At 38.1% G+C, this 25,071-nt stretch overlaps 1 protein-coding gene across 1 annotated transcript in view; it reads left to right on the plus strand.

Moving 5' to 3' along the window:
- Positions 1-25,071, plus strand: part of CRYZL1 (crystallin zeta like 1) — a 36,415-nt gene that overhangs the window by 1,807 nt on the left and 9,537 nt on the right. Inside the window, exons 2-7 of the mRNA XM_077765492.1 lie at positions 8,449-8,520; positions 10,680-10,757; positions 13,214-13,286; positions 17,307-17,351; positions 18,570-18,638; positions 23,973-24,106. Coding sequence (XP_077621618.1) covers positions 8,449-8,520; positions 10,680-10,757; positions 13,214-13,286; positions 17,307-17,351; positions 18,570-18,638; positions 23,973-24,106 — 471 coding nt within the window. The remainder of the gene's footprint in view (positions 1-8,448; positions 8,521-10,679; positions 10,758-13,213; positions 13,287-17,306; positions 17,352-18,569; positions 18,639-23,972; positions 24,107-25,071) is intronic.

Consider the following 25,071-nt stretch of genomic DNA (forward strand, 5'->3'; position numbering starts at 1 on the left):
TGGACATAGTTCAGATGTTCCTTAGCCACCTGTGGCTAGTGACTGCTGTTACTGGACAGCGCCAGTTTAGATGATATACAGTTGCCCACTTGAGAAAATAAAAAGTGTTAAAGATGGGGCATCTGGGTGGTTTAGTCAGTTAACCATCCAACTTGGGCTCAAGCCATGATCTTAGATTGGTGAGTTTAAGCCCGAGCCCAGAGTCTGGCTCTGTGCTGACAGCTCAGCCTGGAGCCTGCTTCGAATTCTCCCTCCCTCCTTCTCTCTTCTCTCTCTCTCTCTCTCTCTCTCTCTCTCTCTCTCTCTCTCTCTGCACCCCTTGCCTGCTCAGGCTCTGTCTCTCAAAAATAAACAAACATTTTAAAAAACCTTTTTTTTTTAAACGGTGTTAAAGATCAAAGGATTGCATGTGCCCAAACCCTCTGCTGCTCTGTGAGATGGGCCTCAGAACAACTTTAGAGACTTTCTCTGCCCAATTTGCAAAAATAATGGTAAAAATAGTGAATACTTTTTGAAGAGTTATTTTGTGCCAGGTGTTGTACTGAGTTCTTTGCATATACTGTTTAATCCTTACAGCAACCCTTGGAGGTAACTACTATTGTCTCTATTCTGTAGATACAGAATCTAAGACCGAGAAGGGTTAGAATTAAATAGCCTCAAGTCATACAGCTAGTCAGTGGGAGAACCAGGATTCAAACTCGGGTCAGTTTTGACTTATAAATTCTGTCAGCCTTTGTAGTGTATAATTTTTATTGTTTAATCACTAATTTCCCTTCATTGATGCTCTGCGCCAGTTGATGGCAGATCAAACATTCGATTTGAAACAGAGAGGGTTCCCTTATACAAGTTCAATTTGCCTGTCAGTTGCAGTGAAATATTTTGATAGTTCCTCCATTTTTTTTTTTTAAGATATAGCTCAACATGGGGCTTGAACTCAGGACCCCAAGATCAAGACTGACATGCTCTACCGCCTGGCCCATCTCCATACTGTGTTATAAATAATAATAAAAGATACTACTTCCCCCAGTAGTATATCCTGGGCAGTAATGTGTCTTGACTCATTTGTGTTCCACTCTGAAGAAAGAGAATGGGAAAGCTTGAAATTCTTAAAATGTTTCACTGCGGAATCACGGTGTATTTTGGTTTTGTTTGTGGTTAAATCTTTTTGTTATTATTCTTAAAAATGAATGTTTTGTTGCTCCTGTGAGTTTCACATAGAATATTTCAAAGACAACATTATGATTTTTCTAGGTTCACCAAACAGTACTGCCCTGAGCGAAGGAGAGTTTTAAGATTAGAAGAGCAAAAATACACATATGAGGGGCGCCTGGGTGGTTCAGTCAGTTAAGCGTTTGACTCCGGCTCAGGTCATGATCTCGCTGTTTATGGGTTCGAGCCCCACGTCGGGCTCTGTGGTGACTATTTGGAGTCTGGAGCCTGCTTCAGATTCTGGGTCTCCCCTCTCTCTGCCCCTCCCATTCTCATGCTCTGTCTCTCAATAATAAATAAAACGTTAACAAGATTTTTTTTAAAGATAACGCATACTAAAATATGATCTTTTGCTAAATATTTCTATTTTTATATATTGCAAGAAATATACATCTTGTGAATTATTTTCTCTTTGTCATGGATTTATTAGTAAATATTTAATCAAAGTTACAGTTCCCATCTTGCTTCTGAAGCAGGAAATTGTTTCTTAAGGACCCTATAGTGGTTTGGAAAATTAAATAAGCATTTACGAACAGCAATAATGTTAAAAAGAAGATTGTTTTAATCAATTTGATAAGGGAGAGTGTGGTGGAGGTTTAGAAAGGATCCATCAATTGCTTCGCTCCCTCAGTACCCACCATCTTCATTGCCCCAGTGTCACATGGTTGAGCTAGCATAAAACGGAAAAAGGTCCTTTATCACATCACACCATTGCCACAATCAGAAGAGGCCGTCGCTTTAATATGGTCATCATATTCTCCCATCCTCTTCAGCTGATTCTCGAACCTTCTGAAGTCACTGTAAATATGTGTCCAGCCTCTGTGTAAATCCTTGCAGTGATAGGAGCCATGCAACCTAATGAATTTTCCTGTTTTAAATTAGACACCTAAAATGTGAAAGTAGAAAGTTCTTGTAACACATGTTATTAACTAGAAAAACGTTTCTGGATTTAGCCACATGTGAGGCCTCTCACAGCCCCTTGTGTTCCCATCTGGTCACTTGTTTGCAGCTGGTGCAGGTGTATGCAGCAAAACACCTGGGTACTAATTGTTTCTGCAGTGTCCTTAGGCTATACAGATTCCTAGAGGTTGTTGCCTACAGAATGCAGAGATGTCCTCTAATTGTTACAACCATGCATTTACCTCCCTCTTTAAAAACCAGAGCTGGTTTTATCTAGTTAGAACTACCATTCTCCACAACCTGCAAAGTAATGACATTGAACCAGACCTCCAACTAGTTACTTTGATTATGCTAACCATACAGAGAAAGAATCCAAAGCGGGCTCCAGGCTCCAAGCTGTTAGCACAAAGCCCAGTGTGAGGCTTGAACCCAAGAACCATGAAATCATGACCTGAGCCAAAGTCAGATGTTCAACCAGCTGAGCCACCCAGACGCCTCTGATTATGCTAACCATATTTTTAAATATTTTTAAAGTATTTTTTAAATATTTGGGCATTTGGTTTGACATATTTCCTTATCTGATATGTGGCTATATATGCAAATTCCCACAGAAGAGCAAGACCATTGTTAAAACTTAATTTATTTTAAAGAAGGCATTTTTCTGGAGTCACTTTTTTTTAATATTTATTTTTGAGAGAGAGAGAGAGAAAGCGTGAGCAGGGGAGGGGCGGGGGGAAGGACAGAGGATCTGAAGCAGGCGCTGTGCTGACAGCAGACAGCCCAATGCTGTAGCTTAAACTCACAAACCATGAGGTCATGACCTGGGTTGAAGTTGGACATTTAACTGACTGAGCCACCCAGGTGCCCCTGTTAAAACTTAAGTCGCCTTTTCAGTAGAACCGAAGAGTTACCCCTTACAATCGAGTTGGCTAGGATAATAATCCTGTGTACCAGTCCTGGCATGATAATAAATATACGGGGCCACATTTTAGATTTGACTTCACCTTTTTTCTGTGGTTTAGCTGCTTGACAGTATATCTTTGATTTTCTTAAAAAGCAGGTTAGAAATACTGTAACTGAATCCTGACCCCAAGTGGCCACAATATTGCAAATTTGGTGCTGGAGACTAATAGAAATTTGAGCACATAAGAGTTTGGACTTCCAGGAATTAGGTTTTCCATAGAGTAACAGATGGCTTGGGTGAAGGAAAGAAATGAAGCCACTGGGCGGTGGCCAAAGACATTGTGATGTTAGCACCTCACTTGTGGTAACACCCAGCAAAACCAAAGGTAAACAGGGGAGCCAGGACTTCATGAAGGAAGAAGGAAACTTTATGGTCAACAACTTAATATAGAGGAAGGAATTATGATAGACTCTGAAATATCCTTGATGACTGAGGACTGGTACCACAAAATCTTGTTTTGGAGAAAGTGACTTCAGTTTTATGCCTGTTGAATTGGAAATAGATCTGAAACTCTCAGAACACTTCGGGTTTGAGAGTATAGAGGTTTTTACAGTTATTTACAATTATTAAAGATGAGCTCCTTGAGGGATTAAGTGTTGCAGAGGAGCAAATGGAGCTCATGTTGCTGTTATAATAAAATGGAATCATGTGAAATGTCTCCCCACTGATTTTTTTAGAATTCCCTTTAAAGATCAGTATTTTTTAAATTGCTTTTTTGAAGTATTCTACTCAAGTGTTTCTTCTTTGCACCAAACATTATTTAGTTGTTTTTTTTTTTTAAGATTTTATTTTTAAGTAATCTCTATACCCAGCACGGGACTCAAACTCATCAAGAGTCACATGCTCCTCCAACTTAATTTTTGCTGCTCCAGATTTTTTAATGGGTTTATTGTGCGACCATTATAAAAATTTAAAGTCTTAAAAACATAATTCTCAGTCTGTGGACTTAGGTCAAATATGTTTAAATTTTGATATACCTTAGGGTACCTGGGTGGCTCAATTGGTTAAAGCATCTGACTCTTGGTTTCGGCTTGAGTCATGATCTCACAGTTCGTGGGTTTGAGCCCTGCTGCGGGCTCTGTGCTGACAGTGTGGAGCCTGCTTTGGACTCTCTCTTCCTCTCTCTCTCTCTCTCTCCTCTCTCTCTCTGCCCTTCCCCCACTCACGCTCTCTCAAAATAAATAAACTTAAAAAAAATAAAAATCTGATGTACCTGGAAAAATAGAAAATCTTAATGCTTCTTATAGGGCACATCAGTTTTTAATCAGGTTTACTTTCGTTTAAGAGTTTTATGTACCACTTTTTCACAAAGTTTACAGTAGAACATGCCATTCTTGGAAATGGCATGATAAATATTATAGCCTTTATTTTATATTTTTATTTAATAAGATATCCATTTTATTTTCTGTGTGCACTTATCTTTACATTCAACATACATCAAATAGTGGACTAAGTGTTCCATTTAGTCTAGACCAGTGCCTAAGAAACTATACCATTTTCTTAGTTTCAGAATGAAGTATTCCTTCTTGTCTGCAAAACAACTAAGTTAGCATTTCTTCAATTTTCTTCTGGCCACTTTTCTAAAAGCACTTTTTTCCCTTCACTTCGTAACTTTGAGAATAATTTTCTTCCCACATGGTTTTTTTTTGGACCAGCTAAGTCTGGAAGCACCAATTAGGATGATCTGATTAAAACTATTAGCATTATTATATATATAGTGTTTGCTTTAGGGGAAACTAGGGATACAAGCAAGCAGTTATCTTACAGGGTCTTTGAAATTGGGGTGCATGCAATATGAGGTCCATGTGACTGCTGATCTGGGAAACATGCCCTATGTTTTAAGACACAGTGGACAGGGGCGCTGGCTGGCTCAGGTGTAGGAGTGTGTGACTCTTGATCTCCAGGTTATGAGTTCAAGCCCCACATTGGGTGTAGAGGTTACTGAAAACAGTAAATAAACTTTAAAAAAAAAAAAAGTTACCATGGGCGGGAAAACAGTGGCCTCCAGAATAACAAGAGATGCTTTGAAATCACAGTATTGTTACGTAATTGTTCCGCTTCTCAAAAGGGAAATACTAGTAGCACCAGACTGAGTAGGAGCAGCAATTTCTTTATTTCTTTAATAATAATAGACACTGATTCTCCCAAGCTATAGCTGGGAAAACCTACTAGTTAGTAAAAGAATAAAGCAAGGTTTTGTTTGTAAGTATGGCATGACATCCGGAAGCATAGAACAGATGGAGTAGATTAAATGTGACTGGGGGTGATTTCAGAGAAGGGATAGGACTTGAGTTTCATTTAGTTCGCAGAATCTGTAGAGTAAGTTCAGCACAGTCTCAGAGAACCAGCAATGCTTGGAAGCCCAGAGACAGGGGTGGCCAGATGGTGTGGAGTCATGCTGACTCGCTCAGAGAGTATGTGTTAGAAAAATGGAAGTAAAGTAGATTAGGGACAGTGAGTATGCATTTTAGGCAGGCTTGAAAGCTAGGCAGAAGAGGGTTCTTTAAAGTTGTAGGGAATGTGTAGCTGCTCTGTCTATGCTCAGGTCTCCCCCCCGCACCTCCCCTCCCCCCCAGCATACATACTGACCTACACAGCCTGCAACCAAAGGATTAGAATTAACATCGGACCTAGTTCAGCCTATTTTTCTATACTTTATTGATACATGCTACATGTATAGTCTCTCTCTCTTTTTTTTTTTTAAGTTTATTTATTGAGAAGAGAGCAACAGCAAATGAGCAAAGTGAGCGTGAGAGCCTGGGAGGGGCAGAGAGAGAGAAGGAGAGATTCCCAAGCAGGCTCTGTGCTGTCAGCATAGAGCCTCACTGAGGGATGAATCCCACGAATCAAACAAATCATGAAATCATGATCTGAGCCAAAATGAGGAGTTGGCACTTAACCAACTGAACCACCCAGGTGCCCAGCTGCCCATATAGTTTCTATGTGTCTTGAATGTGTTGTGTCTTGAATTTCTGTTAGTTCCAGTGTTTAGTTATCACATTCTAAAAAGCAGCAACCATTGCCAAACTACTCAGTAAAGACCCTTTCTGTGGGTCCATTAGATCCACTAAGATTCAACATACAGGGTCAGCTTCATGGTTTGGAACGTATGCAGTCACACTGGACTTGGCTCTCAAAAGGAAGCCATGCTTGGTTTAATTCTCTTCTATCACCATCTTGAAATTTTAATAATTTCTAGAGAAGGCTCCTTGCTCTTTCATTTTGCAGTGAGCTCTGCAAATTACACAGCCAGTTCTAACAAGTACTTAATAATTATCAGTTCTGAACTAAAGGATATAGGATTCTAGTCTTTTTTTTTTTTAATTTTTTTTTTTATTTCTGAGAGAGAGAGAGAGACAACATGAGCAGGGGAGGGTCAGAGAGAGAGGGAGACACAGACTCTGAAACAGGCTCCAGTCTCTGAGCTTATAGGATTCTAGTCTTAAGTGACATATCTAAGGTTAACAGCTCAATAAAAAACCATTAACTGTAATGGTCAAGAGAAATGGCATTGGAGTGGGTAGCTCAGCTCTGGCCCAGCTGGTGCTATTACACACTGGGTATATACCTTCACTTCTGGAAGACTCGTTTACCTCATCCATAAAATAAACACAATAATATACTCTCACCAGAAAGTATGCTCAAGAATGTTAACAGGATAGTTTGTAAAAGGCCCAAACTGGAAACAATCAAATGTCTGTCTGTAGTGGGATGGAGAAATAGTAATTTATTCATACAAAAGAATGTAGTGTAATAAGGATGATGAATGAACTACAACCATAGGAAACAACATGGATGATGCTTACAAACAGAGAAACAGACATGAAGGAGTATGATTTTACTTCTAGAGAGTCAAAAACAGACAAAAGTAATCTGTGCTACTGAAACTTGGGATGTTGAGTATCCTTAGGGGAAGCTGGTGACTAGAAGGGGAATAAGGGAGCTTCTGGAGTTCTAGTGATGTTGTGTTTTGTTGCTGTGACATGGCCATATTCATTTTGTAAAATTCAGTAAGCTGTACATTTAGGATCTGTGAACTTTGCTGTGTATATTTTATACCTCTGTAAAATTTACATGTTAAGAAATAGTCTTGGGACACTTAGATGGCTCAGTCAGGCGAGCATCCAACTCTTGATTTCAGCTCAGGTCATAATCCCAGGGTCACTGGATGGAGCCCAGTGTCAGTCTTCACCCTGAGAATAGAGCTTGCCTAGAATTCTCTCTGACCCTCTCCCCAACTCATGAGCATACGCTGTCTCTAAAATAAAATAAAAATAAAATAAAATATAAAATAAAATAAAATGTCTTGCCATACAATTACAGTTGACCCCTGAACAAGTCTGGGTTTAGGGGAACCAACCCCCTGAGCAGTTGAAAATCTGCATATAAGTTTTGACTCCCAAAAACTTAACTACTGTTCAGTCAGCCTGTTGACTGAGAGCCTTACTGATATCAACTCATATTTTGTATGTTATATATTTTATATTCTGTATTCTTATAATAAAGTAAGCTACAGAAAATAAAATGTTATTAACAAGGTCGTAAGGAAGAGAAAATACATTTACAGGACTAGACTGTAAAAAAAAAAATACACATATAAATGGACCTGCACAGTTCGGACTTGTTTGAGAGTCTGCTGTGTTATAAAAATTAAACAATTGTGGAATCCTTAGAGATGCTTCCAGAAGTTCACAAAATATAGGCTTAATACTGCCATTAAAAGGTTTATAAACTGATACAGAAGAATCAGGGGTATGATTTTAGTGAGTAGTCTTTTAACTTCACTTTTTGCTTTTTAATGGTCTTTTTCTTTAAGACTTTGACAGCTCTTTAAATACTACCTTTGGTAATTAAAATTGAGCTCTGTGGCCCTTGGAAAAAAATTTTTTAAGTACATCTAATAATTTTTACTGAATAGCAAAGTGAAATTAAGCACCTGCTCACCTTTGTGTGAAAGGTTGAATGTAATCCCCTTCTTAGTAAGACATGTACCCAGAGATTGCTGCATATTCTCTTATTTGATCACTGTAGGGAATTATTATCTAAATTTTTATTTGAAAACCACATTTATAGTTGGCATTTTATCCTTTGCCAGCATTATTTTTCTTTCTTTAATGTTTGTTTGTTTATTTTGAGAGAGAGAGAAAGAGGCAGAAAGAGAATCGCCAGCAGGCTTCGCTCTTAGCACAGAGCCCGATGCAGAGTTCAATCTTACAAACTGAAATTGTGACCTGAGGCTCCCTTAAGAGTCAGATGCTTTAACCGACTGAGCCACCAAGACTCCCCAGCAAGCATTATTTTTCAATTTTTGCTTTCATTTGGTCTGGAAGATATTTTATTTCATATTTATATATAAATATGTTTTTCTTTTTTAGGGGACTATGAAAGGCTTATATTTTCAAAAGAGTTCTACAAATGAAGAAATAACATTTGTATTTCAAGAAAAGGTAAGAAAATGGTTTGATTTTTAAATTAAACAGGGTAGTTTATTTCCTATATGTAATAGAATCAATTTTAAATGACCTGTTATAAGTTATTTTAGGTACAACTAAGTGAGAGAAAATTACTTAAATGAAACTTATGATGTCCTTTAATCTTAGGTGAAAATGGTGGTCCATATTATAGTATAACTATTTTTTTTTAAAGAGTTGCAAAAGAATTTTTAGTCCTCAGGTTGGTGGTATAAAACATAATTAGGAAAACAACAACCTTGATAGTCTTTTATGTTGCATAATTAACCCAGCATATTCAGAATCCCACAGTAAAGCAGGTATTCAGATTGTAGCCATATTTCAGAAAATATTTCTCTCATGTTGTGAAATGAAAGAAGGGAAAAGCATTGTTTTCCACGCTAATTTCTGAGCTTTGCAACATTAATTCGCTAAGCTCTAAATTGTCTCTCATCTTTAACCAAGAACAGGTAGTAGAATTTTCATATCTTGGTGATTGTTTGAAAGGCTTGTAGCAAGCCAGAATCATTCCACTGTCAACTTAGGATCCAAAACTAAGTGCTATATTTATTTCATGGTAGTAATAAGAATTTCTAGATCATGAACACAACCCAGTTTTTCTGTTATTTTTCACTAACTCCAAAATTAAAGTTAATTCAGGAGTCTAAATCTCAGAGAGCTTGGTTTCTACCATTAAGGATGACTCTTTCAGAGGTTTGATGGGCTCTTGGGAAGAATCCTTTACAGGTTCAGGGGCGCCTGGGTGGCTTAGTAGGTTAAGCGTCCGACTTTCGCTTAGGTCATGATCTCGCGGTTTGTGAGTTCGAGCCCCGCGTCGGGCTCTGTGCTGACTGCCAGCTCAGAGCCTGGAGCCTATTTCAGAGTCTGTGTCTCCCTCTCTCTCTGACCCTCCCCTCCTCACGCTGTCTCTCTCCTAGAATAATAAATAAAAATTAAAAAAAAATTTTTTTTTTTAAATAAAAAAAGAATCCTTTACAGGTTCATAGAATCATTAGTAAAATCCACATATTCATTGATAGTACTGAATATCTTCATAATATCACCAAATACTATCAAATCTGAAACTTAAAAAGAAATACTCCCAGAGTATTGTGTTCACGTCAAATAAAACACTTATCTCTTTGGTAGGTTGTAGGAGGGGCTACACAAGTAGATATTCTACCTAGCTTTTGATCTAATTTGGGGAAATACCAGGAGTTGAGGGGAGTATATTAATTATTGGTGCCAGGATATGGTTATTTGGCAGAAGTGATAATATATTTTTTTTTAAATATTTTTAAAAGTTTTTTAGTGTTTTTATTCATTTTTTGAGAGACAGAGACAGACTGTGAGCAGGGAAGGGACAGAGAGAGAGAGAGGGAGACACAGAATCTGAAGCAGGCTCCAGGCTCTGAGCAGTCAGCACAGAGCCCAATGCAGGGCCTGAACCCACAAACAGTGAAATCATGACATGATTCGAAGTGGACCACTTAACCAACTGAGCCACCCATATGCCCCAGAAGTGATAATATATTTAATAAATAATATAGGTGGATGACATTGAATGCCTGAGTGTAAACAATTATTTGCCGTTGAAGTTATATCTAGCTGTGGAATAGAGAGGTAATTAAATGCGATTACGTTTGTATTTCGACCCCAGAATCCCATGTGGCAGCTGAAATGTCTAAGACAGATATTAAATAAGCTAAGTTAAATAAGAGATACACAAATGACACTAAAAAACTTCATTTATACCATTAAGAAAATTCTAAAATCAGTGAAGGCTTATATATCATGTGCATAAGGATATCCCTGTACATGCAAAGATTTGATGCTTTGAGGTTATTTAGATTCAAAAAAAGTATGGTATTTACTCTACTTTGTTATCCTAAAAATGTATTGCCTATGCATATACCCATGTTGGTATCTATTCATTTTCAAAATAACTACCCTACCTACGGCTTTTAAAGCATTTTATCCCAAAATTTCCCTTTCTACTTTTTTTATTCTATACTCTTGGATAGTTGTTTGTGGCTTTTTCAGTTAACTTAGGTATCAGATTTGGGATGGAGTCTGTTTAGTTTTGTTCAATTATGTATGGTAGTTTTCACAACATAAAGGCATTTTCTCATAAGAATGTTATCATTTGGTTCTAGGAAAATCTTCCTGTTACAGAGGATAACTATGTGAAACTTCAGGTTAAAGCTTGTGCTCTGAGCCAGATAAATACAAAGGTATGATACTTTTATTTCAACCAAAAGTCAGATGAGAGTGTCCTGGTATATTTAGTGTACAAATAAATAATGATTACTGACTTCTGAGTGCCAAGAAATTAACACCCTTAGAAGGCTAAAACGGCTAGGGAAAAAATGTAATGTGAATTTGTGTGTTTCTGTATTATTATCTAAATGAAGTCCTACATTTTATATTATTATATGAAATATTTTATAAGCTACATTGTGAAAGGCTGAGAGTTTAAAATTACTACGGCATATTAATCAAGGAAGAAATTATTTTTATAAATATACTAAAAATAAATGAGGAATCTCATCGGTGATTGATTAACTATTCTATAGATATTTCTAGTTAATGTCTTTTGATAGAGTTCACATTCTTCTTGTCATTTTTCTGTTTCTGTCTCTCGCTCACACATACACATCCCTACCCTCATACCACCCTACAGTAGTCTTCCATTATTGACACAAAGTATGTGAAAAGTCTTCCAATAGTAAATAAAGTGTGTTTAAATGTGCCATGGTAAAGCAGGTCCATTTACTCAGTTTTGTAAATGAGTATTGGACCCTTAACTAACTGGATTATAATGACGTCATAATTTCTAGGAATCTAAAAGTTTTCTGCGATAAACCCACATTTAGGAAAATTACAGAGCTAGGTCATAGGTTTCCATCAGGCAACACGAGCATGACTTGAGAAGTGAATTAGTAAGATGCCTTGAAACCCTTTCACCAGAAGTGCTAGTACTTACTACTCCTTCCAAGCTGTTCTTTTTATTTATTTTTTAAGTTTATTTATTTTGAGAGAGCGAGAGAGTACAAGCAGGGAAGAAGCAGAGAGAGGAAGAGAGAGAGAGAATCCTGAGTATGCTCTGCACAGTCAGCACAGCCCGACATAGGGCTTGAACCCATGAACTGTGAGATCATGACCTGAGCTGAGATCAAGAGTTGGACTTTTAACTGACTGAGTCACCCAAGTGCCCCCGAAGGTGTTCTTTTTAAAACTATGAAAAATTCATTGAAATTCCAGTCTAGGAAAATTATCTCCATGTCTAACAGAAAGAAATCGTCAATTAGAGTAAAATCAATTTAATGAAATATTGTCCAACTAGTAAACTGTATGGAATGGTTATGGTTATGATGATGTAAGAAAATACCTGTGGTGAGGAAAGGACACAGGATGCAGTTGTACATCTGTAATGAAAGCTCTGTAAATGCCTGCATGAAAGAAATACTGTAAAACACCCAGTATTTCCAGGAGATTGTCATAGGAACATCTTAGGAAAAGCATAAAGTTCTACACTGAACAAAATTAGATATATAGCAGAGATCCAAAAAAATTTTAAATTAAAGGAGGGGCACCTGGGTGGCTCAGTCAGTTCTTGATCTCTGCTCAGGTCTTTATCTCAGGGTCATGAGTTCAAATCCCACAGTGGGCTCCATGCAGAGCATGAAGCCTACTATAAAAAATAATAATAAAAACAAAGGAAATATACAAGAGAATTATATCAATTTATTTTTCTTGCCATTCCTAAAATCCTATGATATCTTTAAATATATCTAGCATCTCTAGTATTATTAAGTGGCAGGAACTTAAACTACAAGTTTATGTATACACTGCCACTTTAAAAGTCAAAATATTTAATTTGTTCAGAACCTAACAAAATACTAATTCTTTTTTTATTTTAATGTTTTTAATGTTCATTTATTTTTGAGACAGAGAGCACGAGCTGGAGAGGGGCAGAAAAAGAGGGAGACACAGAGTCTAAAACAGACTCTAGGCTCTTAGCTGTTAGCACAGAGCCCGATGCGGGGCTCGAACCCAGAGACCGCGAGATCATTACCTGAGCCGAAGTCAGACACTTAATTAACCAACTGAGCCACCCAGGCACCCCAGCAAAATACTAATTCTTAAAAAATAATTTATCCTTTAAAAAAAGAAACTCAACTCTAAAATTACATGGCAGTTTCCCTTCTGTATATCCATCACTTTTTCCACTTGCCCCTTATCTAAGACTGGTGAGAAGCTCATGTGATTGCTAAGGATGTGGGAATGGAGAACCTTTTGTCTTCATTGCCTACATCCCCTTAATTCAGAAAGTCCCTCTCCAAACTGCCTGCATCCTACCAGAATGAAGTGACTAATAAAAAGTATTTAGTCAACCAAGAAGAGTTTGGGCCAGAATTTTCGCTGGCAACATAAAAATGCTAAACAAAGGGTGGTGATTTGAATGACACTCATACCTAAATTCTACATATCAACTAATTTCTCAGCAAACTCTTGTTTTCCTACTGTAGAGAAAAACTTATTCTGGGAAGTTACTTGTTTTGTCTTAATTCCAAAAATTAAATCGTATTTGTTTTTTCTGTGCTTTGATTTTTGCTCTTGCTTTCCTCATGTATGAGAAGAGGCCAGGACTTATTCTTAATAGTAAACAGTCTTTGTCATGATTTAGCTTCTAGCAGAAATGAAGATGGAAAAAGAGTTCTTTCCTGTTGGGAGAGAAATTGCTGGAATTGTGTTAGATGGTAAGTTTCTAGATATAAATATCTGTATTTTCTAAGATGAAAGAATTAAATGGTAGCTAATTGGTTTACCAGTACAGAAAATTATACATCCTCAAATGTGAATTTTAATTATACGGAAATGACTCCCTTTCTTAATTAAAAAGAAAAATGGAACTTAATTGGTGTTTTATAATTGAAGAGCTTAGTAGAGTTTAGTAAATATTTAGGGATTATATGTTTAATTCCATGAGCAATCATATGGAATAGAATGACCAACATTTTTCTTTTTATGATATTTACAAACCATAAATTGCTTGTGTAATTTGGCTTTGGGCCAAAATTTATAATAATAGAAACTGTATTCACATTCAATTTGTTTTGTTTGCCCAAAATTGAGCATTTAAAAGTTAAGCAGTTTGCTCATACAGATAGGGATTCTGGGGAGAAATAACCAGTAAGATTTTATGATTGCCTTAAATCAAAAGAGTTGTTTAAGTTTTGCCTTAAATCAAAAAAGTTGTTTAAGTTTTACTTAATAAATAATGAGTAAATAATGATCTTAACATGGAAGACAGTAAGCCTAAGTATTTAAGATCCTTTTTTTTTTTGATTCATTAAATATTTGAATGAATCATTGAGCAGCTAAGAAGATACAAAGGTGATTGAAACGTGGTCAAAGAGGTGAGGCAAATGTACAAATCATAGAGAGTATAAGGTCCACTGAATCACAGCAGCCAAAGGAAAGTGCTTTAGGAGGTCAAGAATGAGACTGCTTCCAATGAGATTTTTTTTTTTTAATGTTTATTTATTTTTGAGAGAGAGAGGGAGAGCACATGCGCACAAGTGCAGGCAGGAGAGGAGAGAGAGAATCCCAAGGAGGTTCCACACCATGAGCACAGAGCCCAACATGGAGCTGTATCCCATGAACCATGAGATCATGACCTGAGCCGAAATCAAGAATCAGATATTTAACCAACTGAGCCACCCAAATGCCCTGAGATAATTTGTTTCTAAATCTATGTTTCATATTCATTGCTAATAGGTAGTTCATGATCAGTCAATGTTTGCTCTTCCTGCAGATGTGAATGAATGAGTATATAATGTGGGTTAGACTCTTTGAGTTTTACCTGTGATTTTAATCTATAATATATTTGACTCTTCCTCAGTGTTTTCTTGAGATGTAGTTAAAATACAATTTCTTCTTTCTTCTGCTCAGAAAGTAGGAAAGCAAAAATACAAATTCTAACAGCTAGAATATGATCAGATATTTAATTTATTCATTCATTTATTCATCTGACATTTAGTGAGTACTTGCTAAGTGCTTGGGATATTAAATAAGACAAAGTCCCTGCTGTCAAAGAATTTACTATCTAGGGGAAATACAGATACAGCAGATTATTATGAAAGCTCAGAAGAGAGCTACCCAACCTGGCAGAAGAAACAGGGAAGGCTTCTTGGGTAAGTCAATCAGACAGTAAGAAGGAGAATCATACTCAACACAGAGGAGATCATGAACAAAGACAGAAGCCAGTAATGCTGTGATGTAAGACTTCCAGAGTTTGGTATTGCTAGAACAAAGCAGCATTCTGGGCAGGAGTTGGAGGCAAGGCACTTGGCAGAAGAGAAACATTTTGCTAAGAAAACTCTCCTTTAGAAACAGCAGAATTAAAGATAAAATATTTTAATGATATGAACACTGATTACTTCCCCCCCCCAAAATATGAGGCAGGAGGGTAGACAAGGGCTAGCCCCATGATGAGCCTCACATGTCAGATTGGGTTTTAGGGAGATTATTGGTGTGGCCGTATACTTGTGAGGCTGTAGGTAAGAGGACTGGTTAGAGTGTAGACTAACAGGCAAGAGATGACAAAGTCCATAAACTAGACCGTGGTGGCAAAGGTGTGTGTTCAAGAAATACTGAGGAAATAAAGTCAACAGGACTGAATAATTAACTGGAACAGGGAAATAAAAACAGGTTTAAGAGCCAGGAGTGATTTACCTGATGCTGGATAAGGTATGAGTTGGTGCCACTAATTGAGAAGGGAAAAGGATCTGATTTGGAGGAAAATGGTGAGTTTAGATGTATACTTGCTGAGCTCGAGGTACATAGTGACATCTCACTGGAAAAGTCTAGTAAGCGATGTGTGAGTTTAAACTCATAGGTAAGAGGAGTCCCTGGGTGGCACAGTCGGTTAAGCATCTGACTCTTCATCTCAGTTCAGGTCTTGATCTCACGGTTCATGAGTTCAAACCCCACATTGGGCTCTGCGCTGATGGTGCAGAGCCTGCTTGGCTTTCTGTCCATCGCTCTGCCCCTCCCTGGTTTGTGCTCTCTCTCTCTCTCTCAAAATACATAAATAAACTTAAAAAAAATTTTAAACTCAGGCAAGAGAGTTCTGTGCTAGAATTGTATATATTTGATGGTTGTCCACATGTCAGTTGTATTTGAAATCAGAGTTGGTGAGCTCACTCGGGATAGAGTAGAAATGGAGGAGAGACATCAACATAGCCACTCTTTGGGGGACAACTGAAAGGAGTGTAAAGGAAGCCAACTGAAAAAGATCAGAGTGATCCCAGGAAGACAGGGCACAGCAGCAGAAGGGAAAGGGAAAAGTACAGTGCATCAGAAGCCACAAATATTGGGGGATACAGGCGCAGGAGGGATCCAAAGAAAGACCGAACTGTGAAAAGAGGGCTTGAAAGTAGGAATATCAAATTTGCAGTAACTTGCAGAGCACCAGCAAATGATTTCTGGAACCATCTTGTTGCTGGTCAGCTACACAGGCCACTTCCAGATTTCCAGCTTCCATATTCCTTCCTTGCACTACCTCAGTTTTGGTGTCTGTTAACTAGGAATAATAATGCCTCCCACATGGGCTGAATTGTGATGAAGATTAAATGTGATACTTATGGGGCCTCTAGGTGACTCAGTGGGTTAAGTGTCCAACTTCAGCCTAGGTCACTATCTCACGGTTCGTGGGTTCAAGCCCCGCGTCGGGCTCTGTGCTGACAGCTAGCTCAGAGCCTGGGGCCTGCTTCAGATTCTGTGTCTCCCTCTTTCTCTGATCCTCCCCTGCTCACGCTGTCTCTCTCTCTCAGAGACAAAACATTTTTTAAAAATTTATTAAAAATAAATAAATAAATAAATGTGATACTTGCTACAAGTTGGCATTCACTGAAGTTTGGGGTTTCCCCTCTTTTCTTCTTGTAACTATTTGAACAAAAATATTCTCAAGAATTGACCGAGGGGTGCCTGTGTGGCTCATTCAGTTAGGCATCCGACTCGGTTACAGCTCAGGTCATGATCTCACAGTTTGTGGGTTCAAGCCCCATACTGGGCTCTGTGCTGACAGTGCAGATCATGCTTGGGATTCTCTCTCCCTCCCACTCTGCCCCTCCCCCACTCGTGAGCTCGCACATGCCCTCTCTCTCTCTCTCAAAATAAATAAATTTTTTAAAAAATAAGAGGCCAAAATTGTTGTCCTTTAAAAAAAGAAAATAGAATTGACTGATGGTAGAGTCTTTTTCTCTACATGTGCAGAGAAAATGTAACTGTCATTTCTGTATAGTTCCAAGAAATCTCTTGGCACTGGTCTGAATTTATTTCTATTATAATCCCAAATCAAAGTAATTTTATGCATGACTCTTATCAGAATCTGCCATTGTATGTCTGAGGTCCTGCAACTAAAATAATGATAGAAGATTGGGCCAACCACAGGAGGGATGGAAAGCAGTGTAATCCCATAAGAGCTGTGGAGACAATTATTTTCCTTCATCCTTAGCTAAATAGAGAGTCATCCTTCTCTGTGGTGTCAACACCACATGACCCAAATTTTATTGAGAATTATGTGGAGAATCCAGATTTGAAGTGTTCTGTCCTGCAGTATTTATAGATCATCAAAACGTCCTGGAAGTTCTTGGCCTTTCCTCTTTATCAGTGACTTTTTTTTTTTATAAACCCATGGATTTGTTTCAATAGCTAAGTAATTGAGTAGTATTTAATAAACTCACAATAAGAATTGTTCATTTTTCCCTCTGTAGTTGGAAACAAGGTATCATTCTTTCAACCAGATGATGAAGTCGTTGGTAAGTTATGATTTATAGCCCTATTTCAAGTCAAATCTATTTTACTGTCATCTCTTCTTTTTCTGAGACAATTATTAATGTTTACTGTGTCCCCTGTTTTCTATGGAAGGATACATGTATCCTGACTTTTTGGAATCTGCTCGCAAATACCCATTGACGAAGAAAATTGGGAATTCAATCTCCACAGCAGAATATTTAAAACTTTCTAATATTTAACTATTGAACAATATTATAGATGGAGAGATGACCATGGCTGGTGCAGCACTTTCCTGACAGCTCCCTAATCTGTGGCTATACTGCAGACTCTGGGAAGCGCAGTCACTTGTCACCTGCTTGAAGACCACTGACTGCCCAGCCCGTAGGGAGGCTCCACTCTCCATATCTAGCTTGCATTTCACAGAGCTGCTCCCTCAATCCTCTTATAAAACCAAAAGTTTACTGGAAACACGTAGTTTATTGACTATTTAAAAAATCCATAGTGAATACTATTTTGCAAATACACATATTTATACTATTGTATCCTAAACAGTCACACAAACATACAAAATATGACTTTATTCGTAGTCTCTAAAGTTAACCATTCTCTCTGGAAAATATTCATAAGATATTCGCCTAAACTTAGAAAACACTTTACTTTATGGCTTGCTTGAAGTTGTTGAAAACTGATTTGTAGAGAGGTTTTCATCAGCTTTTTATGGTATTGCCCTTGACTTCTGTGTTTTATTGGAGAATTTATTATTTCTGTCTTTCATATCTTTATTCGTCCAAGAAGTCAATGACACTGTTCCTCACGATTCTTTTTATAAGAGACCAAAAATAAAATCAGACTAGCATAGAGGAAAATGGGATTTTACTGGAAGTGCACTGGGGTATCTTAAAGAACCAATCTGGGAAGGGAGCTGTTCCTCAGGGACAATTTCAATGAGGAATCCAGATGCCCCCAGGACTCTGACTTGGCTCTATACATCGGCCACCGCCTTTACCATCGCTCCGAGGTGAAAGAAGAGGGAGTAAAAGGTAGTACCAGTGATGTAACATTCACGACAGAAAATGAACAATCCACTTCCCTTCCATACTTCTGAGGTCTCTCCCTTCCCCACACTAGTAATTACTGGAATCTTCCTCAAAATTCCAGTGAACAAAATTTAGACTCATACCAGCATCTCTATGAATTCATTTTGGGATTGTTTCCCTTAAGTTTCTCTTGTTAATTTCCAGGAATTCTGCCACTAGATTCTGAAGACCCCGGGCTTTGTGAAGTTGTTAGAGTGCATGAGCATTACTTGGGTACGTGCCAGTCTTTTGCAACCCATGTAAGTCTTAACATCTTCGATGCCATTGCGCGGTATTTGCATCCACCTTGAGTAATAAATAACTGTTGGCTGGTCACATGAACACTGCTAGCTTATATTAATACCCATAAAGTTCATATTTAGACCAAGCAATATATAGACCTTTAACTTTTACTTACACTGCCATGGTCAGAGATTTGAAAAGTAGTTTCTTCCCTGGCTCTGAAATTATATCCCTGATCAGAATCTTTTTTTAATTGAAATATAGTTGGCATATGATATTATATTAATTTCAGGTAAAGAATTTTTCTTCTTCTTGGAACTTAAAAATATTGAAACTTTTGAACTTAAAAATATACAAAATCTAAGGGCTCCTGAGTGGCTCTGTCAGTAGAGGATGTGACTCTTTATCTTAGGGTTGTGAGTTCAAGCCCCATGTTGGGTGTAGAATGTACTTAAAAAAATTAATTTCAAAAGGCATTTTTCTGGAAATCTGAGGCCTGTGCTTATTTATATGTGTATTAAACCTAGAGATGGAGTCAAGTATGTGTCTTCCTTTGAATGACACAGCTCACTTTCACATACCATGCCACGAAAGTCTTTGATCCATAGCTATTTTGTTACTATGCAGTTTGAAAATTGAGGACCATCACTAGCTTCTTTACAGGTAACTATACTATTTTTGATCCCAGAATTTCCGTCGGCCTTATTTCAACTATTCTTTTGAGAACCTTGTAACGATGGAGTCAACTAAAACCTTTCACTTGGATTCCCAGGCTTGAGTGTTGACTAAGTTCCCTAAATTAAATTGGTATAGAAAGTTAACTCTTAGAAAGAAAAAAAAATGAAAAACAAAATAAGGCCCATTTTTTAGGTGTTGCTGAACACTGGAGAATTCTAAAATGGGCTAGAAGAAGAGCAAATTGGAACATCAGTTTCCTAGCTAGAAAGCTTAAGCCAAGACAAGGAAACCACACAAAAGACCTTTTATTTTTCCACAAATCAGGAGGATTATAGTTCAAAAATCCATTAACATATATAGAGAATACAATTCCACATACTCCTTGAGAAAGAAAATAGAGTAAAATGTTTCTTTGGAAGAGGAACTTTCAGAATGGCCACTTAACTGTGACCACTTGCCTTTGGGCGAGAAACTGGGCACATTCACCAAACCAGATAGCCTCTGAGCTCTGATGCAGGTCCAACAAAAGAGGAAATAATTTCAGTACAGTCCCTGAAGATTTGCAGAAGGAAATATTCAGTTTAGCACAACTCTATTTTAGTTTCTATTAATTCTTCAGTGATTTTTTAAAATAAAAGTTCAGCACTCAGTCACCTTCAAATAAGTCTGTTCTATCACCAAACCAAAGAATTAGGTTCCAAACAACCTCTCCAACATGTCTTATTTATCCTCTTACAGAATATTAAAGATAAAGTTAAGAAGCTGAGTAATTCTGGGGCGCCTGGGTGGCTGTCGGTTAAGCGTCCGACTTTCGCTTAGGTCATGATCTCGCGGTTCGTGGGTTCGAGCCCCGCATCGGGCTCTGTGCTGACAGCCAACTCAGAGCCTGGAGCCTGTTTAAGTCTGTGACTCCCTCTCTCTCTGACCCTCCCCTGCTCACGCTGTCTCTCTCTCTCCTAGAAATAAATAAAACATTAAAAAATAATAATAAAGATCCCTTCTACCTTCCAACCCTTTAAAAAAAAAAAAAAAAGAAGCTGAGTAATTCTTCCAGCTCTTTTGTGCTTTTAGCTCTTAAGCCATTTATGTCAAACAAAGAATAATTTTTTCATTCAAAATGTGGTACACATTTTCAGCATTATTTTATTGGACCTAAAATGGAATTGAAATTGTAATTCTTGCGTTTGATATGCTATATGATCCATACATGGCTATTTCATTTACATTTTCAGTTTTTATAACATAATAAACACTTGTGGATCATCACCTAACACAAAAGCAAGAATCTCAACATTAAACCACATGTAACCATGCAATGTTAGAGTCTTTGCTATCTAAATGTAGTTTTATTACTGTTAGTATTTTTTAAAGGGCTACATGTTTGATTTCTTAATGAAAATGTAGGTAGTCCTAATTCTTACAATGGAAGACATTCCCCAGAAATAAAAATGCACTTCATGTATCTTGAGCATGCACTGTTAGAGTAGATGTACTTTTAGAGTCAGGAATTCACATTTATTAGCTGTGTGGCCTCAGACAAATTAATTACCCTGAACCACATTTTATAATCAAGAAAATTGGGAGAGTAGGTATCTTAAAGAGTTTGGTAAAGAATAAAGTACCATGTGTGATACCACCTGGTGATCTATTTTAATGACTTGCCTGTCTGAACATTTTCAGTGTGTATGTGCAGGTGCTCACTTCCCCACTAGATGGCACCAGTCAGTTAAGTGTAAAGCTCACACTGTCCTGCACTACACCATCTCAACCTTTTTTTTTTTTTTTTAATTTTTTTAACGTTTATTTATTTTTGAGAGAGAGAGAGATGGAGCATGAGTAGGGGAGGGGTAGAGAGAGGGAGACACTGAATCTAAAGCAGGCTCTAGGCTCCAAGCTGTCAGCACAGAGCCCAAAACGGGCTCAAACCCACCAACTGTGAGATCATGACCTGAGCTGAAGTCGGACCCTCAACTGACTGAGCCACCCAGGCGCCCCCTACACCATCTCAGCTTTTGAGGAAAAACATTTGAAAGAGCTGGTAAAGACTATGAAAGTGTAATAAAGTTGACTTTAGGCGCCCACATTTGGGGGCACTTGGGTAGCTCAGTCACTTGAGCATCTGACTCTTGATTTCAGCTCAGTCATGATCCCAGGGTCATGGGATCGAGCCCTATGTCAGGCTACACACTGAGCATGGAGCCTGCTTGAGATTATCTCTCTATCCTCTGCATCCCTCCCCTGCTAACGCTTTCTCACACTCTCAAAAAGTAAATAAGCAGGGGTTTTTTTTAGATCACATTTGGTGTACAACGTAAGAACCTAATAATGAAATGTGTTAAGGAACAGCTTAATGATCAGATCATATAGAACTCTTTAAACTTTATTAGGAGTTTGCACTTTGTTTCAAGTGCATTGTTAAGTCATTGATGAATTTTATTTATTTAAAAAAATTTATTTTTACATTTTTATTTTATTTTGAGAGACAGAGAGCAAGTGGGGGAGGGACAGAGAGAGAGAGAGACACAGAATCTGAAGCAGGCTCTGAGCTGTCAGCACATGCCTGATGCGGGCCTCGAACCCACAGACTGTGAGATCATGACCTGAGCTGAAGTCGGACATTTAACCAACTGAGCCACCCAGGTGCCCCTCATTGATGAATTTTAAACAGAGCAGTTTTAGCATGTTATTTATGTTTTTAAAGGATCATTCTGATACTTCTGTTTTCCAAAGATGCCCACTAAAGTGATTGAAAAGAAGTTATAAAGTTGAAAATGATATTTATAATACATAAATGAGCAAATGATTCATCTAGAAAATATTTTTAAATTCCTGTAAGTTTGGGGCACCTGGGAGGCTCAATAGGTTGAACATCTGACTCTTGATTTCAGCTCAAGTGATGATCCCAGGGTTGTGAGATCAAGTCCTGCATTGGGCTGTACACTGAGCATGAGGCCTGATTGAGGTTCTCTCTCTCTCCTCTACCCTGCTCGCATGCANCTTTAAATAAATAAATAAGTAAATAAATAAATATTTTTAAAAATTCCTATAAATTAATAAGAAAAAGACAAAAATAACAAAAAATGATAAAACACTTGAAGAGTTATTTCACAAAAGGAATTCCAGATGGCCAGGAAACACAGAGAGGTGCTAGTGGTAGCAGCAGTGACGGAAAAGCAAGTTGAAAGCACAGTAAGAGACCATTACACAGCCACGTGATTGGTAAGAATGTATAATACGAGGGGTTGACAGACAATCACAGTAATAGGAGTTCTATTTACACAGCTATGGGAGAATAAATTCGTACAGCCTCTTCCGGAGCATGCAGTAAAGTCGAGGACAGTAGACCTGTAACCTGGGATTTCCATTCCCAAGTAATATCCTAGAGAAAACCCATGCAACAGCATAACAGCATAATCTTTTATATGAGAGCATGCCTAGCAGCATTGTTTAAAATTGCCAACAACTGAGAACAACACAAATGTGCCTGAGCTGGAGAGCGGTCACCGAATGAGCGTGTTCTCACGTAATAGAATGCCATAAAATACCAGAAGAATGAAAGCACTGCAGCCACAGTCATACAAAGGGGCGGGTCTTAAAAACAATGCTGAGGCGAAAAACCAAGACAGAAAAGAATGCGTATGCTATGATTCCATTTAGATGAAGTTCAAAAACAGGCAAAACTAAATGACACTGTTTAGGAATGCATACTTGGGTCATAAACTAGGAAGGTGAATAAGAAATTAACTTAGAATGGTGCCAGCCTCTGGCTGGAGAGACCAGGCTAAGGCTGTTGGGGTGCGGGCTGTGTGTTCTCTCTCTTTACCAAGATGGTCATTACTTGTATATTTGCTTTGTATTTATTCATCCATCTGCATGTATGTTTCATGTATTTTTCTTCATTTGTTTTTTTAATGTGTAATTCCTTTTTTTTTTTTTAATTTTTATTTTTTTCTGAGAGAGAAAGTGTACACCCAAGCAGGGGAGGGACAGAGAGAAGGGGGGAGAAAGAGAGAGAGAGAGAGAGAGAAAGAGAAAGAGAATCCCAAGCATGTTCCATGCTATCAGCACAGAGTCCGACGTGGAGCTCAAAGTCATGAACCACGAGATCGTGACCCGAGCCAAAGTCAAGAGTCAGAGGCCTAGCCAACGGAGGAACCCAGGCACCCCTGCATGTGTTTTATTTCAGAATATGATGTTTAAAAAATGCACACACAGGGGCGCCTGGGTAGCTTAGTCGGTTAAGCGTCCGACTTTCGCTTAGGTCATGATCTTGCGGTTCGTGGGTTCGAGCCCCGCGTCGGGCTCTGTGCTGACTGCCAGCTCAGAGCCTGGAGCCTATTTCAGAGTCTGTGACTCCCTCTCTCTCTGACCCTCCCCTGCTCATGCGATCTCTCTCTCTCTCTCCTAGAAATAAATAAAACATTAAAAAAAAAAAAAATGCACACACATACCAGCTCTTATGCTGAGGGTGCACTACGTACGGGTGAGAATGCAATTAAAGAAACCAAAACGTAGGGAAGGATAATAGGAGGAGAGGCTTGGCCCAGAGTCAGGGTGGGAGCCAGAGATGGAGAGAAACAGACAGATCCAGGGGGCAGAATTAATGGGACTTGCAAACTGGTTGTTTCCTCTTGTTCTTTGTGACAGTTCACAAGCCAGAAAAAGTTACGTGGACAGAAGCTGCTGGAACTATTCGGGATGGAGTACGAGCCTATACAGCTCTGCATTATCTTTCTCACCTCTCTTCTGGAAAATCAGTGCTGATAATGGATGGAGCAAGTGTAGGTGCTCATAGATAAGAAACGGATCAAAATCCAGCAAACTTAGGAAATAGGCTCTTCATTTGCTAATTTAATTCTTTGCCGATAGCTTTCCTTTATCAAAGTCCCATTTTATTAGAATAGGCAGCCTTTATTAACAGGAGATAAAATTTATTCTTAAGTGTGTTTAGTGTCTTATTACTTTGAATCTGCTAGTACATTAAAAAGGTAGACAAGCCATGTTTTTATGCCTGTTACACAAAGCCTGAAATAGCTCATGAAATCTTTGAAGCAATGCCATAAAACTCCTTACCAATTTTTTATATCCCTCACACTTAGATTAATAAGGTATTGATCGCACTTACAGATGGATCACACAAGGTAAAAAATATTGCTAACGTCAACATATTACAGGTACCATCCAAAAAATAGTTCAAGACACTAAAACTACCTAAAAATCGATTATGTTACGAACGCAGTATTACAAAAGTTGGGATGAATTTTTATAGTTTTATTTTCTGTCTGGCCATTAATGAAAATTCTTACTTCCCCTGCTTTTCTTTTGCAAAACAGGCAGACCTGTCTTTGGCATTGGCTTCAGCCTGATGTCCAGCTCAAGATAATAGGTTTTCCCTGAACTTACCCCTTACATCAGCAAAGGGATGGATCTTTGAGGGTGCTTTGGTCTTTAAAGAAAAGTAGCTGGACTCCTACACATACTATGAAATTAGCTTAGAACATCACGCTGACAAGTCCCGTAAAAGCCCATTTTTCTCTTTCTCAGGCAAGTTTCTGAATGCCGCCCTCCGTCTTGAATTCCGTGCAGTGATCAGACGGGGTGAGAGCTTGTGGTACATGCGCCTGTTCTGCCACTCCTTCTGAAGAAGCAAATCAGATGTCTCAACCGTGTCCATATTGATTTTCCTTTTTCTATCAGATAACATTAAAAAATATACTAGAGTAGCACTTAACACTATTACACTTTA

The sequence above is a fragment of the Crocuta crocuta genome, unplaced genomic scaffold, assembly GCF_008692635.1.
Source record: "Crocuta crocuta isolate KB4526 unplaced genomic scaffold, BGI_CrCroc_1.0 scaffold84, whole genome shotgun sequence".
NCBI classification, from domain to species: Eukaryota; Metazoa; Chordata; class Mammalia; order Carnivora; family Hyaenidae; genus Crocuta; species Crocuta crocuta.